Raw genomic sequence first — 18324 nt, 5'->3', positions numbered from 1 at the left:
TCACTAAAGGTGTCCACAGCCTCAACTTCCTTCCTTCTAGAGGATCCCTAAATTTCCAAATTAGTTGACTTTTGTTCATTTACCACATCATAAATTAACTGAATATACCAATCACTTGAACAGCTTTAAATTTATAATCACGTGTTCTTCCATGACCTGATGTGATGTCTTCCCTATTATGACTTTAAGTAACACTACAAAATTGACTCACCCACCCGATACTCAAATATCCAATATGCTTGGGACCAAAATCTGTACATAAGTGCCACAAGCCCATACTAAACACTTAAATGTCGACAAATGAACTGTGTTATTAGTACTTTTTAACAGTGGTTAAATTGTAGCCAATGGCTGTTGGAGAATCGTTTAATTGCCTACTTCATTGCTGCAGTTGTCCCTTTACCACTGTAGAGCTTCTGCACTGCTGACTACAATTAGCATCGGCATCTTACAACTTCTCCCCCCTTTTCTTATATCTACAACACATTTTATACAAAATATTTGCATAAAAAACAGAAATGTGTAAATAAATGATAATATTTATATGTCATTAGCCACTTAGTGTTGATTTATAACCAAGGTTTTGTGACTATTTCCTTGTAACAGCAACCACTCAACTTTGGCATGTCATGTACAATAGTTACAGTCTTGAATTCTTTGCTGGATGACTTTGGCTCTGACTCTAAAACTGGTGGTGGTTTTCAAACCAGATGTAGTTCTTTCCAATAGGTTGCAGTCTCTCGTATGGTTTACTGTTCAATACATGTGAGACTGGCTTTTTCTTTTAATATATAACTATATAGAACATGAAGTTTCCTTATGCTACTTGCATAAGCTATCAATTTGTAAATGGAAGTTAAGAATTATGATAGTGTACCAATTTGTTTTCTTCTGTCTGATTGAATTATTTACATTGTCAAACAGGTGAGCGAGAGTTCAGCAGTTATCGTTTCGTCAAAGACCGCTTGAGAATGCAGTTGGAAGCTGGAGGTGGCACTGTGCTGGAGTCCTTGGATGATGTTCCTGAGGATCGCTTACGTGATACTATTCTTATTGCTAATCGACCTTGCCTAACTGCAAAGTATATATGTTGCCTAGCCAAAGCAGTGAAGATTATTAATCATGAATTTGTCATCCAAAGAACAAAGGTAATGACAGGAAGCATACCGAAATTTTGCCTCTTTTATGTAGTAAATGTGTGTACTTTCATTACAAATACTCATAAGAATGTAGAAGCTTTTGTGTGAATACTTTTTCTGTGTGTGGTAGCCTATTAGTCATATCTTCTGGTTCACTAAGATTTATGAAAATTGCACTGAGAAACAATAACCCTAACTACACTGAAATTAGACAAAGTGTTGAACAATATATTAGCAATAAGTGATGCTCCACCAATGCTGTTTATCCTGTAGAAAGAATAGGTATCACAATATATATATATATATATATATATATATATATATATATATATATATATATATATATATAAATAAATAAAACAGAAAGAAACTTCCACATGGGAAAAATATATTAAAAACAAAGATTCCAAGACTTACCAAGCGGGAAAGCGCCGGCAGACAGGCACATGAACAAAACACACAAACACACACACAGAATTACGAGCTTTCGCAACTGGCAGTTGCTTCGTCAGGAAAGAGGGAAGGAGAGGGAAAAATGAAAGGATGTGGGTTTTAAGGGAGAGGGTTTGTGAAAACCAAACATCCTGGCCGCCCCATTGTAGCTGGTTACCAAGCCCCCACAGAACGTATCTCTGCCTACGTAGATCAACACCTTCAACCCATTACATGCAGTCTCCCATCCTTCATCAAAGACACCAACCACTTTCTCGAACACCTGGAATCCGTACCCAGTCTGTTACCCCCGGAAACCATCCTTGTAACCATTGATGCCACTTCCCTATACACAAATATCCCGCACGTCCAGGGCCTCGCTGCAATGGAGCACTTCCTTTCACGCCGATCACCTGCCACCCTACCTAAAACCTCTTTCCTCGTCACCTTAGCCAGCTTCATCCTGACCCACAACTTCTTCACTTTTGAAGGCCAGACATACCAACAATTAAAGGGAACAGCCATGGGTACCAGGATGGCCCCCTCGTATGCCAACCTATTTATGGGTCGCTTAGAGGAAGCCTTCTTGGTTACCCAAGCCTGCCAACCCAAACTTTGGTACAGATTTATTGATGACATCTTCATGATCTGGACTCACAGTGAACAACAACTCCAGAATTTCCTCTCCAACCTCAACTCATTTCGTTCCATCAGATTCACCTGGTCCTACTCCAAATCCCATGCCACTTTCCTAGACGTTGACCTCCATCTGTCCAATGGCCAGCTGCACACATCCGTCCACATCAAACCCACCAACAAGCAACAGTACCTCCATTATGACAGCTGCCACCCATTCCATATCAAACGGTCCCTTCCCTACAGCCTAGGCCTTCGTGGCAAACGAATCTGCTCCAGTCCTGAATCCCTCGACCATTACACCAACAACCTGAAAACAGCTTTCGCATCCCGCAACTACCCTCCCAACCTGGTACAGAAGCAGATAACCAGAGCCACTTCCTCATCCCCTCAAACCCAGAACCTCTCACAGAAGAACCCCAAAAGTGCCCCACTTGTGACAGGATACTTCCCGGGACTGGATCAGACCTTGAATGTGGCTCTCCAGCAGGGATACGACTTCCTAAAATCCTGCCCCGAAATGAGATCCATCCTTCATGAAATCCTCCCCACTCCACCAAGAGTGTCTTTCCGCCGTCCACCTAACCTTCGTAACCTCTTGGTTCATCCCTATGAAATCCCCAAACCACCTCCCCTACCCTCTGGCTCCTACCCTTGCAACCGCCCCCGGTGTAAAACCTGTCCTATGCACCCTCCCACCACCACCTACTCCAGTCCTGTAACCCGGAAGGTGTACACGATCAAAGGGAGAGCCACATGTGAAAGCACCCACGTGGTTTACCAACTGACCTGCCTGCACTGTGATGCTTTCTATGTGGGAATGACCAGCAACAAACTGTCCATTCGCATGAATGGACACAGTTGGACAGTGTTTGTTGGTAATGAGGATCACACTGTGGCTAAACATGCCTTGGTGCACGGCCAGCACATCTTGGCACACTGTTACACCGTCCGAGTTATCTGGATACTTCCCACCAACACCAACCTATCCAAACTCCGGAGATGGGAACTCGCCCTTCAGTATATCCTCTCTTCTCGATATCCGCCAGGCCTCAACCTCCGCTAATTTCAAGTTGCCGCCGCTCATACCTCACCTGTCTTTCAACAACTTCTTTGCCTCTGTACTTCCGCCTCGACTGACATCTCTGCCCTTACTCTTTGCCTTTAAATGTGTCTGCTTGTGTCTGTGTATGTGCTGATGGATATGTGTGTGTGTGTGTGTGTGTGTGTGTGTGTGTGTGTGTGTGTGTGCGCGAGTGTACACCTGTCCTTTTTTTCCCCTAAGGGAAGTCTTTCCGCTCCCGGGATTGGAATGACTCCTTACCCTCTCCCTTAAAACCTACATCCTTTCATTTTTCCCTCTCCTTCCCTCTTTCCTGACGAAGCAACTGCCAGTTGCGAAAGCTCGTAATTCTGTGTTTGTGTGTTTTGTTCATGTGCCTGTCTGCCGGCGCTTTCCCGCTTGGTATATATATATATATATATATATATATATATATATATATATATATATAATTAAAAACAAAGATTCCAAGACTTACCAAGCGGGAAAGCGCCGGCAGACGGGCACATGAACAAAACACACAAACACACACAGAATTACTAGCTTTCGCAACCGATGGTTGCTTCTTCAGGAAGGAGAGGGAAAGACGAAAGGATGCGGGTTTTAAGGGAGAGGGTAAGGAGTCATTCCAATCCCGGGAGCGGAAAGACTTCCCTTAGGGGAAAAAAAGGACAGGTGTACACTCGCACACACACACACACACACACACACACACACATATCCATCCGCACATACCAATATGTGCAGATGGATATGTGTGTGTGTGTGTGTGTGCGAGTGTACACCTGTCCTTTTTTTCCCCTAAGGGAAGTCTTTCCGCTCCCGGGATTGGAATGACTCCTTACCCTCTCCCTTAAAACCCACATCCTTTTGTCTTTCCCTCTCCTTCCTGAAGAAGCAACCATCGGTTGCGAAAGCTAGTAATTTGTGTGTGTGTTTGTGTGTTTTGTTCATGTGCCTGTCTGCCGGCGCTTTCCCGCTTGGTTAAGTCTTGGGATCTTTGTTTTTAATATATTTTTCCCATGTGGAAGTTTCTTTCTATTTTATATATATAAGCACATCACTGTTACTTATTTCCATAACAATATATATTTTGTTTTGTGATCCAAAGTGTGTAGTACTAGCAATTTTAAGTTAACTTAATATTCATGAAACTTACAAGTGAATGATGCAGCATTAGCACTTCTTTTTATGTCGCCTGTGTCCATTTATTTGTAGCCAATGTGAGTATTAATACAGTTATGCGAACAACTATTTCTTTTATTTTTCTTTTAGAGCACTGAAGATGTATAAAAACTTATTTGGTTGAAAACAAAAATAAGTTTTAGTTCTCAAAGATGAATTTATTCTTATCTAAGAGATTATTAGCATTGAAATAACGACTGAGCTGGGATACCAATATTTCATCACTTGATATTTTGTCAGAAAACCTTTCAGCCATTGTGCTGGTCACTGATTCCTGGGTGTAATGTAATACCTGTTGAAATCTTTTGATGCAATGGCTCCCCTGTCCACCCATTCTGTAACAGTGTGAGAGGTAGACCATGACCCAGAACCACATGTAAAAGTAGGAATTGATGCCATCTCAACACAATGGTAATGATTGTGATGATAGTAATCTTCAGTGAAATGTTTCCCTTTGCAATGAGCTCACTTGAATGAATACCTGAGAATTTATATTAGTTCAACTCATCAGGAAAGACAATGGGGTCAGATAAGTAACTATGTCCTAGCCAAATGTCCAAAAATGTATGGAATGTTCACTTATTTGGAAAAACTTCAAGAATAACAATAAGCAATTAAGATTTCTGAGTGATGGTGTATGCATAGGCCAAGAAGAGGCATGTCATGGAAGTCTGTATCATCATGTGAGTTCAAGTGAGAAATTGTGCTACAACAGTGATGCATGACTGTTGAACAGTGGGTACTGGGTGAAGGATGCAACTACAGCAAAAAGTGTCACTCATCTTGTCTGCTGTACATTCTAGACCATGCAGCAGCAGTCATTGTTAGTTTAGTGACGGACCACTGGAGCAAGTGTAAGCCTTTGTGTCTCAGTGGTTCATTGTCTGCTGCACACTGTACTGGCAGCACTGCCTGCTGGTGTGTTGGCTTCCAGCGCCTTGAAATCAGGAATAAGCAAACAAACACTGATGGACAATAGGTAGCATTTTCTGATTAATGAAACTGATTCAGAGAACAGAGATGGACACTTGTTAAATGCTGGCAGAGTGGGACAAAATTGAGTACAACATGTGATTTCATCTCCAAATTATTTATGGTAATCTGCAGGTAACGCAATCACTGCAGGTCTTAAAAAATTAGGATGAAGACAAATTCATTAGATGGAATTAAAGGAGAAAACTGAACAGTAAGGTGTAAATACACAATATTTTTGCACTGTCATCAATAAGGAAGTCATCTATTGCAATGAGGTGCACAGAAAAATTGAAATACTATGTAGTATGCAAACAAAGGACTCACAGAAAACAAAACTGGTAGGCACTGAATTGAACAAAGAAGTTGTGAAATTAATAAGATAAATATAATAGATAAGAAACAACAATGAAATAACAGTAATACAGTCATATATGTACTTTGCTATTTCCTATGTACTATTCTGCCCTCCATTCTTCAACTTACTTTCAAATTTCTCACATTCATTGTTTTTCTATTACCATACAGCAAGTAACATTATACAAGTCTTAAATTTTGGATTGAATTTGAGAAATGCTAGACTCAAATCTAAATTCCTGCCCTGACACATAAATCTGTAAATGTGGGTTCTGCAGCTGTTCCAGAATTACTGCATCTCATTGAATGTTCATTCCTCTGTCTCTGGTGAGCTTACAGACACGTTGGCGTAACACACGTGTGGCATCACTTTTGTCTCGTTATTGTCAATCTTCCTTGTACTATTGTTTCATTATGATTAATTTCACATTAGAGTAGTACTTGCAATTACAAGTCACTAAAACATTGCCACAAATTCTGAGTTGGTTTGGAGACTGATATTTAGATAGCTTTTTGCACAATATCCTTAAAATGTTAAAAAAATGAATAAACAGTGTTCTTTATAATGTAAGTTTTTTTTCATTTCATAAGACTTTAGTTTCAATCTCCCAGTTGCAGAAAACTGAGTTGTTTGTAATTTCCCTGTAAAATGCATTTAAAGCATAGTAAGCTATTCTTGTGTTTCAGGGTGATATGTGTTCACCAAATGCTTATGGCCTACCACTGGGCTGGTCACTTTTAGATGAACGCTATGTAGGAAATGGTATTGATCTTGGTGCAGTTCAGAGGACACGTAAAGGTGGTTCCCGACAGTTATTGAGCCGGAAAAAGCTAGTCTTAGTTCATGAAACTCCACAATTTCTTGCCTTTTGGCAAAAAGTTCTTAATGATCTAGGGGCCAAGACAACCACTTACTCACCTAATGATGGTAAGTAGATCATAATAAATTTAATGTCATTGTGTGAACCAAGATTTTTGTAAGTAGAAATCTGCTTTTTGTTTTTGGAATGTCTTTTTGGCATACTGCACCAATTACACTGTTCAACAAGGGTTCTATTTCTGATATTAAAGTGTGTGCTTCTAAACCAGTTTACCATGGGAAATTCAAATATGTCAACAAAATATCGTTGTCAGGGATATATATTGTGGAATGTTTCCCTCTATTATACACATCTCTCTCTCTCTCTCTCTCTCTCTCTCTCTCTCTCTCTCTGTGTGTGTGTGTGTGTGTGTGTGTGTGTGTGTGTGTGTGTGTGTGTGTGTGTGTGTGTGTGTGCATAATTTTCATGGCAAACACAGGGACGTTATAGAGAAATACATGTGTGTTGCCGCATCCAGTAGTGATGGAACAGGACAATTTCTTGTTCAACAGTTTGAAGAATCAGACATCATTGGGTTATGCCTCACCACACCTATGTCATAAAGACCACCTGCAATAGCTCATTAACTCGATCAGTGACAGCCGGTCCCTGCCTCAGCAGTAAACTTTCACCCTTCTCAGTGGCAGGTACATCGAGTTTACAACAGTGGTGTTAGCCGTAATTTGTGTCTGTGTTAACGAGTGGTTGTTTTGGCTGACATGTAACCGTCTCTGTCATATTTCCGAGCACAGTTGAACAAATGAGTTCGTGTGTTTAAACTGATTTAGCCTGGTGCTGAAAGTAAATTGACTGCTTGTTTTTACATATCAGCATTTTCTAGTTCTCTAGTATTAATGTAGTACAGTTGTATTAGTGAAGAGGTATTTTTAAATTTTCAGAAATGCAACGTCTGGATATTGATATAGGCCAGACAACTTCTCCTATATCTGTGGGAAGTTCACCTTTGTCAGAAATAGGAAGAAAATTACAACAGTCATAAAGAAAGAATATAATCATTACTTTGGAGTAGAGGTAGGAGCCCAAGATAAAGAATGGGCACCACATATCTGATGTGCTACGTGTTACTGCAAACTAATTCAGTGGTGGAAAGGTAAAGAGAATGTGGCATTGTTTGCTGTGCATATGGTGTGGAGAGAGCCCAAGCACCACATCACTGATTATTATTTCCGTCTAACAAAAATTCAGTGTTATAAAAACAAAAAATCGAAGAGGCACATTGTTTACCCAGATCTGCCTTCAGCAAGAATGCCAGTACAGCATTCTGACAGCCTTCCAGTACCTTCAAGAGCTCCAGATCAAATTCGGAATGACAGTGAATTAAGTAATACTGAAGAAATCACAGATGATGATCCTTTATATCACTGCACAAGTGAGTCATTACCAGTCATTTCCAGTACCTTCAAGAGCTCCAGATCAAATTCGGAATGACAGTGAATTAAGTAATACTGAAGAAATCACAGATGATGATCCTTTATATCACTGCACAAGTGAGTCATTACCACATTTCCTAACACAAGCAGATTTAAATGGTTTAGTACGTGATCTAGGACTAAGTAAACAAAAAATGCAGTTGCTTGGTTCAAGATTATAATCTATAAGAGTATAATCTACTCCACAAAAATCCTAAAATCAATGTTTTCAGGCACAGAGAACATGCCTTTATTTCCTATTTTGGAACTGACAGAGCATTGAAGTTTTGCAATGACATTGCTGGCCTAATGAAAGTGCCGAACCTTCACCTTTATTTCACAGGAATGGAGACTTTTCATAGATTCGTTGAAAACAAGTCTCAAGGGTGTTTTGCTCAATAACAGAAATAAAATACCCTCTGTTACAGTAGCTTTTGCCAGCTTGACCAAAGAGAATTATGAATTCGTACAAAGAATTCATTACAATACAATGAATACTTGACAACACAGTACAATGAATACAAATGGAAAATATGTGCAGACTTCAAAGTAAGTGCGATGGTACTGGGAATGCAACAAGACTACCCAAAGTATGCCTGTTTTATTTGCGAGTGGGACGGTCTAGACAGGAATTCTCACTGCATAAAAAAGAAACGGCCTAAGCAGAGATGGAAAGTGGCCGAAAAGCTGTTTTCTTTGCGAGTGGGACAGTCTAGACAGGAATTCTCACTGCATAATAAAGAAATGGCCTAAGCAGAGATGGAAAGTGGCCGAAAAGAATGTACAGCATGAAAGTCTGATAGCTCCTGAAGATATATTACTTCCACCGCTTCACATCATACTTGGCCTAATGAAACAGTTTGTAAAGGCCATGGACCCAACAGGCAGTGGGTTTGCACACCTAACTACCAGATTCCCTTGTCTTTCAGCTACAAAAATAAAGGAAGGTGTATGTGTGGGCCCACAAATCAAAGACTGCAGAAACATGCAAATTTTGAAGCACATTTAACTGACAAAGAAAAGACAGCATGGGACTGTTTCAAGATGGTGTCAGAAAACTTGCTCAGAAGAAGGAAGAGCTACTAACTACAAACCCATGGTGAATGACATGATCAAAGCATATCAAGATCTGGGGCGCAATATGTCTTCGAAGGTACATATGATGTACTCTCATCTGGACTACTTCACAGAGATTTGTAATGAAGTATCAGATGAACATGGCAAAAGATTCCATAAAGACATTTCTACCATAGAAAGGCATTATGAAGGGAAGTGGGTACCTTCTATGTCAGCAGATTATTGCTGGAATATCATTCGAGAGAAGAAAGATTCACAATACAAGAGAAAAAAGTGATCTGCATTACAATACAGTGGCTCATTTTTTTGTCAATTTTCTGTAATTTCTCATGTCAAATAAGTACTACAAAGAGTATACACAAAGATTACTGTGATGTGTGTTAGATCTCACCATCTATTAATATGATGAACTTATCAGATCATAAAAACGTGAATTGGTTTATCGAATTTCACCTCATGTTTGCTGCACTATATCAGAAATAGAAAAGCGAAATAAAATTGTGATTACTCATAAACTGTCCCTGACAGAAAAAAAACTAGAAACAGTTTTGAATTGGGCATTCGAGTACAACTAGGATCACAACGTATTTTTTCAGAAATAGAAAAAAGTTTTTTAGAACATTGTTTGTCATATCATAATTAAATTATTTGAAGAAGAGTTAGCTGTAAGATGCTTCAGTGCTGCACTGGTAATAGCCTTGACACGTTTTATGTACCATTGAGGTCCTCACTTCTCTCCAGTGATAAAGTCTTTGTTTCTAAAATTCTTAAGTAATCCTCTCCTCACATCCTCATGAAAGAAAAAGAAAATAAAAGTGACCAAGGACATTTCTTCGCTTTTAAAAACATGAGATTAGATTAGACATCCTTTTATTCCCATTGACGCATAGTGAGGAGAGGATGTAGAAAAACAAGAATCGATATGTATCGTAAAAATAAAACAATGGGAAATCCAGGATGGAATTTAATTATGTTATGAAAAGAATAGTTGCTACTCACCATATAGCTGAGATGCTGAATGACAGATAGCCACAACAAAAAGGCTGTTACAAAATAAGCTTTCGGCCATCAAGGCCTTTGTCGATAATAGGTGACAAACACACACACACACACACACACACACAAAGATTAGATTAGATTAATACTTGTTCCATAGATCATGAATACAACACTTCGTAATGATGTGGAACGTGTCAGGTTAATGAAAGATGTCTGTACAAGATATTACATTACACAAAATATTGCATGACACTAATGCTTAAGTTAGTTTTTTTCCCTCCCTTAATTTATATCTAAAAATTCAGCCAATGAGTAGAAGGAGTTGTCATCTAGAAATTATTTTAATTTATTTTTAAATGTTGGTCAACTATCTGTCAGGCTTTTGATGCTGTTTGGTAGATGACCAAAGACTTTTGTGGCAGCATAATTTACCCCCTTCTGTGCCAAAGTCAGATTTAACCCTGCATAGTGAAGATCATCCTTTCTCCTGGTGTTATAGCTATGCACACTGCTATTACTTTTGAACTGGGCTGGGTTATTAACAACAAATTTCATAAGTGAATATATATACTGTGAGGTTACTGTGAGGATCCCTAGATCCTTAAATAGATGTCTGCAAGATGACTGTGGGTGGGCTCCAGCAATTATTCTGATTACACGTTTTTGAGCAATGAATACTTTTCTACTCAACGATGAATTACCCCAGAATATGATACCATACGAAAGCAGTGAATGAAAGTAGGCATAGTAAGCTAATTTACTGAGATTCTTATCACCAAAATTTGCAATAACCCTAATAGCATACATAGGCGAACTCAGACGTTTCAGCAGACCATCAATGTGTTGCTTCCAGTTTAACCTCTCATCATGGACACACCTAAAAATTTTGAAAATTCTACCTTAGCTACAGACTTCTGTTCAAAGTCTATATTTGTTACTGGAGTTGTGCCATTTACTGTACGGAACTGTATATACTGTGTTTTATCAAAATTTAAAGAGTCCGTTTGCTGAGAACCACTTAATAATTTTGTGAAAAACATCATTTACAATTACATCACTTAGTTCTTGGTTTTTGGATGTTATTACTATACTTGTATCATCAGCAAAAAGAACTAACTTTGCATCTTCATCAATATCGAATGGTAAGTCATTCATGTATATCAAGAACAGTAAAGGATCTAGGACCGAACCTTGTGGGACCCCGTGCTTGATAGCCCCCCAGTCTGAGGAATCAGCTGTTGTATTAACATTACATGAACCACTTATTTCAACTCTCTACATTCTTCCAGTTAAGTATGAATTAAACCATTTGTGCACTGCCCCCCTCAAACCATAATGAATTAGCTTATCTAAAAGAATTCCATGATTTACACAGTCAAAGGCCTTTGAGAGATCACACAAAATAGCAATGAGTGATGTCCGGTTATTCAGAGCAATTAATATTTGATCAGTGAAAGCGTATATAGCATTTTCTGTTGAAAAGCCTTTCTGAAAACCAAACTGACATTTTGTTAGTACTTTATTTTTACATATATGGGAGGCTACTCTTGAATACATTACTTTCTCAAAAATTTTTGATAGAGCTGTCAGAAGAGATATTGGGCGATAGTTGTTGACATCCAACATATCCCCCTTTTTATGCAATGGTTTTACAATGGTATATTTCAGTCTATCGGGGAAAACACCCTGCTCCAAAGAGGTATTACATAAGTGGCTGAGAATCCTACTTGCAAATGCAACTCACACACACATGACTATAGTCTCTGACAGCTGAAGCCACACTTTGAGCAGCAGCAGCAGCACTAGTAGTGCATGATGGGAGCGGCAACTTGGTGGGGGTAGGAGGTGGCTGGAGGGGGAGGGGGGGGTAGCAGGGTAGGGGTGGAAGATGGTGAACCGCTGCTGGCAAGCATGCAGGGATGAGATGGAGAGGGGGTCGGGCAGCTAGGTGCAGCCGGGAGGTTAGACGGAGGGCAGGGGAGAGGTGCGAGGGGTGATTGTGGAAAAGGAGAAAAGTAAAAAGATTGAGTGCATTGGTGACATAGAGGACTGTGTAGTGTGGGAAAGGAAACAGGAAAGGGGCTGGATGGATGAGGTCAATGGCTAACGAAAGTTGAGGTCAGGTTACAGGATCGCAGTATATATTGCAAGGAGAGTTCCCGCCTGTGCAATTCAGGAACACTGGTGTTGGTGGGAAGGATCCACATGGCACAGGCTGTGAAGCTGTCATTGAAATGAAGAATGTCGTGTTGGGCAGCGTGCTCAGTTGTTTCTTGGCCACAGTTTGTCGGTGGCCATTCATGCAGACAGGCAGCTTGGTGGTTGTCATGCCCACACAAAATGCAGAACAGTGGTTGCAGCTTACCTTGTAGACCACATGACTGGTTGCACAGGTTTTATTTTATCGTATGGCAAGGCCCTCCCCATCAGGCCGACCGTTGACCAGGTGCCAGTCTTTCACTTTGGCGACCTGCAATCGATGTGGATGATAGGATGATGATGAGGACAACCCAGTCCCTGGGCAGAGAAAATTCCCCGACACAGGTGGGAATCAAACCTGGGCCCAGAGCATTGACAATCCGTCATGCTGACCATTCAGCTACCGGGGGCGGACGTTTCACAGGTAGCCCTGCCTTTGATGGTACAGGTGATGATTGTGACCAGAATGGAGTTGTGGTGGTGGGAGGATGTATGAGACAGGTCTTGCTTCTAGCTCAGATACAAGAATATGAGCCATGAAGTAAGGGGTTGGGAGCAGGGGTTGTGTAGAGATGGACAAGTATACTGTGTAGGTTCAGTGGACAGCGTAATACCATCGTGGGAGGGATGGGAAGGATAGTGGTCAGGACATTTCTCATTTCAGGGTATGATAAGAGGTAGTCAAAAGTCTGATGGAGAATGTAATTCAGTTGCTCAGTCCTGGGTGGTACTGAGTTACTAGAGGAATGCTCCTCTCTGACCAGATGGTGAGACTTTGGGAGGTGGTGAGAGACTGGAAAGATAAGGCACGGGAGGTTTGTTTTTGTACATGTTTGGGAGGACAATTACAGTCTGTGAAGGCCTCACTGAGACCCACAATATATTTTGAGAGAGACCACTCATCACTGCAGATGCGATGACCATGAGTGGCTAGGCTGTATGGTTGGGACTCCTTGGTATGGACCGGTTGGCAGCTGTTGAAGTGGAGATATTGCTGGTGGTTAATAGGTTGGTGCACTTTGACAGCTGCCAGACCTCCTTTTCCACTGTCCTCCTGTCTCTGCTACATATCCTACAAAACCACTGAAGATTCTCATTGATTTCCCCAGTTCCCATGCCACTAAAGTAAATCACAGCACTCTTCACATCAAAGCCCAGACCTAACGATTCTACGTCTTGTCAGGAACTTTTCACTCATGATAAATATAATACTTTAGAAAGAATAAGTCGATTAAATTATCGATAAACAAGAAAACACATTTACAAGTGGCCATCATGAAAATCCCATACTGCATGTACACAGAAGAGCCAAAGAAACTGGTACAGCTGCCTTATATCATGCAGGGCCCCTATGAGCATGCAGATGTGACGACACGACATGGATTCGACAACAGCATGTTGCAAGACATTCCAGATATGCTCAACAATGTTCATGTCTGGGGAGCTCGGTGGCCAGAAAAGTGTTTAAACTCATAAGAGTGTGTCTGAAGGCACTCTGTAGTCATTCTGGATGTGTGGGGTGTCAAATTGTCTTGCTGGAAAGGAAGGCAGATTGGTCTGATGAAGAATGTATGAAAAGAACTGAGGAGCTTAACATAGCACATGTAATTATTTCAGAGAAGAACTAGAGCAAATCTGAATGAATATAATGAGAAGTGCAGTGTAGCTAAGAGGGTTTGCAGAAAGAAGAAAAGAGCACTAGAAAAGAAGTAATAAAATACTTGACAGATGGGCAGCATTTTCCCAAGAGTTACTGAACCCAGAAGTATAAGGATTAGAACAAGATGAAATCGTGGAAATAACTTATGATGGGCCAGAGGTCTTAACACCAGAACCCACACTGGAGGAAGTGATACAAGCCATGAAGACCTTAAAAATTAATAGGGCATCTGGAGAAGATCAGATCCAGGTGGGACTTCTCAAATATGGTGGGAATGCATTGTGGAAAGCAATACATAAAGTAATACTGAACATCTGGCAGGGGAAGAGCATGCCAGTGGAGTGGAAAATGGCTATTATGTGCCCCATACATAAAAAAGGAGATAAATTAAACTGCCAGAATTACTGAGATATATCCTTGCCAAATACTACATGTAAAGTGTTCTCCAAGATCCTAACTAGGAGGCTTAGGAGTCTTACTCCCTATGTGAAAGAGAGAATTGGAGACTACCAGAAAGGGCTTTAGAAGAAATAGGCCAACAGCTGACCAAATATTCACATTACGCATACTACTAGAAAAATGTTATGAACATCAAATAAACATACATCAGTTTTACATTGATTTCAAACAAGCCTATGGTAGTATCTCAAGAGTGACATTGTGGAATGTGAAGGAAGAGACTGGAATATATAAGAAGCTCATCCAGCTTACTATGATGACCCTCAGTGAAACGAATCGTAAAGTAAAAATACAGGGCAAAATCACCAGAGAAGTGGAAGTGAAGAAGGGACTGAGACAGGGTGACTGCTGTTCAACCTTTGCCTAAAAAAAAGTCATGTCAGATAGAGGTAAATAGAGAAGGAACCATTTTTAATTGTTCACTGCAGTACCTAGTTTACACTCGCACTCACACGAAACACTGCTGTGCTGGCTGATGCCCATCTACAACTGCTGAGAGGTGCAAGTGAACTTGGCCTGGTAGTCAGTGTCATAAAGATTAAATATATGGCAATGATCAACCAGCGAATCCCACCAAATCTCAGGATTGCTGATAAGGAGTTGAAAAGTGTGACAGACTTCAAGTACCTTTGATCAACTATCACAGAGACAAATGACATCAGCAGTGAGGTGAAAGCTAGAATGGCAGCAGGCAACAAATGCTACTTTACCACAGTACCCATGCTTAGGAGCTCACTTCTACCACAAAAATCTAAAATCCTCATTTACAAAACAATTATAAGACATGACTGCAAATGAGAAAAGGATCCTTAGCATTTGTGAGAGAAAGGTTCTGCATAAACTATACGGCCCAATATACAATCAAGAAGGTTGGTGCACCTGTACAAATGCAGAATTAGAACAGCTTTTTGAAGAACTTAACATTGTCACTACCATTATAATAAGAAAATGCGATGGGCAGGACATGTGGTCAGAATGGAGGAAGATAGACACATCAGAAGATTTTTGATGGCAAGGCTGGAGGCAGATGGCGGAAGGGACATCTCAGAAAGAGCTGGGTGGACAGAATTGAAGAAGACATGAAAAAGCTAGATGTCAGAGGATGGAGACAGAAAGCCATGGACCGGAGAGAATGGCAGGATATTGTGATGCAGGCCAAGGCACTTCAAGGGCTGTAGAGCCAAGGGGTAGTAGTAAATATAATATTTTAAAAAGAATAGGTCGATTAAATTATCGATAAATGAGGAAGCATGTTTAAAAATGGCCATCATGAATATCCCACACTGCATGTACACTGAAGAGCCAAAGAAACTGGTACAGCAGCCTTATATCGTGTAAGGCCCCTGCAGGCATGCAGAAGTACCGCAACATGATGTGACATGGATTCGACTAATGTCTGAAGTAGTGCTGGAGAGAATTGACACAGGAATCCTGCAGGGCTGTCAATAAATCTGTAAGAGTACAAGGGGGTGGAGATGTCTTCTGAACAGCATGTTGCAAGGCATCCCAGATTTGCTCAATAATGTTCGTGTTTGGGAATTTCGGTAGCCAGCGGAAGCGTTTAAACTCAGAAGAGTGTTTCTGGAGCCACTCTGTTGCAGTTCTGGACATGTGGGGTGTCGAATTGCCTTGCTGGAATTGCCCAAGGCCGTCGGAATGCACAATGAAAATGAATGGAAGCAAGTGATCAAACAGTATGCTTACGTATGTGTCACCTGTTGGAATTGTATCTAGAGATATCAGGGGTCCATATCACTCCAGCTGCACATGTCTCACACCATTACAGAACCTCCACCAGCTTGAACAGTCCCCTGCTGACACGCAGGTCCATGGATTCTTTAGGTTGTCTGCGTACCCGTACATGTCCATCTGCTCGATACAATTTGAAATGATACTCGTCCAACCAGGCAACATGTTTCCAGTCATCAGCAGTCCAATGTGGGTGTTGATGGGCCCATGTGAGGCGTAAAGCTTTGTGTCATGCAGTCACCGAGGGTAGACAAGTGAGCCTTCAGCTCCAAAAGCCAATATCAATGATGTTTCATTGAATGGTTCGCACACTGACACTTGTTGATGGCCCAGCATTGAAATCTGCAGCAGTTTGCGGAAGGGTGGCACTTCTGTCACGTTGAATGATTCTCTTCAGTTGTCGTTGGTTCCATTCTTGCAGAATCTTTTGCCAGCCACAGCTGTGTCGGAGATTTGATGTTTTATAGAACTTTCCTGATATTCTCAGTATACTTGTGAAATAGTCGTATGGGAAAATTCCCACTTCATCGCAACCTTGGAGATGCTGTGTCCCATTGCTCATGTGCCGACTACAACACCATGTTCAAACGTACTTAAATCTTGATAACTGTTCAAACGTACTTAAATCTTGATAACCTGCCATTGTAGCAGCAATAACCAATCTAACAACTGTGCCAGACACTTATTGTCTTATATAGGTTGTCGCCAACCGCAGTGGAGTATTCTACCTGTTTACTTATCTCTGTATTTGAACATGCATGCCTATACCAGTTTCTTTGGCACTTCAATGTATATTCAAATGACACAGACATAATAAACAATGTAGGAAAAGACTGATTGCTATGTACCGTAAGGAAGACATGTTAAGTTACAGAGAGGCACAATTAAAAGACTCTTGTGTGCAACTTAATGTGTTCTTTTGGTAAGTAGCAATCTGTCTTTTCCAACATTGTTGATATTCTTGCCTGGCGTTTTCATTATTTGACAGACAAATATAATTTTTTTTGTCTTGATTAAAGCAGAGGAGTTTTAATTACACAGTTTGTGTTTGCACTACATGTAATGAATTAATCACTGTGATGTGATTTTAATGATCTGAAGATGATTGCTTGGATGGTCATACCCAGTTATCATTTTATAAATGTAAACTCAACACAAATTTTATATTGAAAATTAAGATCGTGTACTAGACAAAGTTCACCATGTCGAGTCTTATAAAAAGATACTGACGTATTATATTACTGGTATGCTATGATGTAGAGAACAGCAGCGTGGTCTCATTGACAACATATGAGTTATCATTTTTATACCTCTCTGGAGTGTGATATCTATGAGTTGTGAGAGATACTATACACTGGTGGAGTTGTTGCTAGTCTTGATAAAAGTTTCAACTGGTAGAGCATGTAACATGTCAGTCACATTCTTTTGAATGTTCTCCAGAGTCCCAAAATGATGTCCTCTTAAGGCACTTTTCAGTTTCAGTAAAAGAAAAGAAAAAGGACTTAGTTTAGGTGAATGGGGGCGGTGGGGGGCAGGGGGCTGTGGAACAACCAGGAATGCCTTTTGAGGTCAAAATTTCCATGATGGAGGTGGCCATGTGAGATGAGGCATTGTCACGAAGTAGCATCCACTTCTCTACAATTCTGGTATCACTTGATTTACCCTTTTTCCTATGCCTTTCAGGGACATCTTCGTGGTTGATAGTTTGTCCTGGAGGAACAAAGTCTTTATGCATAATACCCGTACTGTCAAAAAAGCAGATCAGCAGTGTTTTAATCTTTGATTTGCTCATTTGAGCTTTTTGTGGTTGAGTGTGCTACTTTTCACTTTGCCACTTTGTCCTGTGATTGTACTCAAAAATCCAGGATTCATCACCTGTTACCACACTTGACTTAACCATTCACGGTCGTTGGTAATACTCTGAAGGAGATCAGTGCACACGTTTTTTCAATAGTCCCACTCGATTGTGGGGTTTTTCAGAATGATTTTTACACAAACCTCTGGTAGGCACAAAACTTCAGTCAAAATGTGATGTATGGTAAAAGTGTTTTAAGTTTAACAGTCACCCATCATCCTTACTGTTAAACGTTGGACTGATCTCACAGGA

The 18324-nt window shown here is 40.5% G+C and overlaps 1 protein-coding gene across 6 annotated transcripts in view; it reads left to right on the top strand.

The window, feature by feature from the left end:
• LOC126267009 (TP53-binding protein 1-like) overlaps window positions 1-18324 on the top strand; it is a 287951-nt gene that overhangs the window by 256754 nt on the left and 12873 nt on the right. For all 6 annotated transcript variants that reach the window (XM_049971777.1, XM_049971775.1, XM_049971780.1 and 3 more), the window contains 2 exons: window positions 925-1148; window positions 6472-6712. In XM_049971777.1, coding sequence (XP_049827734.1) covers window positions 925-1148; window positions 6472-6712 — 465 coding nt within the window. The remainder of the gene's footprint in view (window positions 1-924; window positions 1149-6471; window positions 6713-18324) is intronic.

This window comes from Schistocerca gregaria, chromosome 4 (assembly GCF_023897955.1).
Source record: "Schistocerca gregaria isolate iqSchGreg1 chromosome 4, iqSchGreg1.2, whole genome shotgun sequence".
Classification (NCBI taxonomy): domain Eukaryota; kingdom Metazoa; phylum Arthropoda; class Insecta; order Orthoptera; family Acrididae; genus Schistocerca; species Schistocerca gregaria.
The sequence above is the reverse complement of the archived record's forward strand: the minus strand, read 5'-3'. Positions and strand labels throughout refer to the sequence as shown.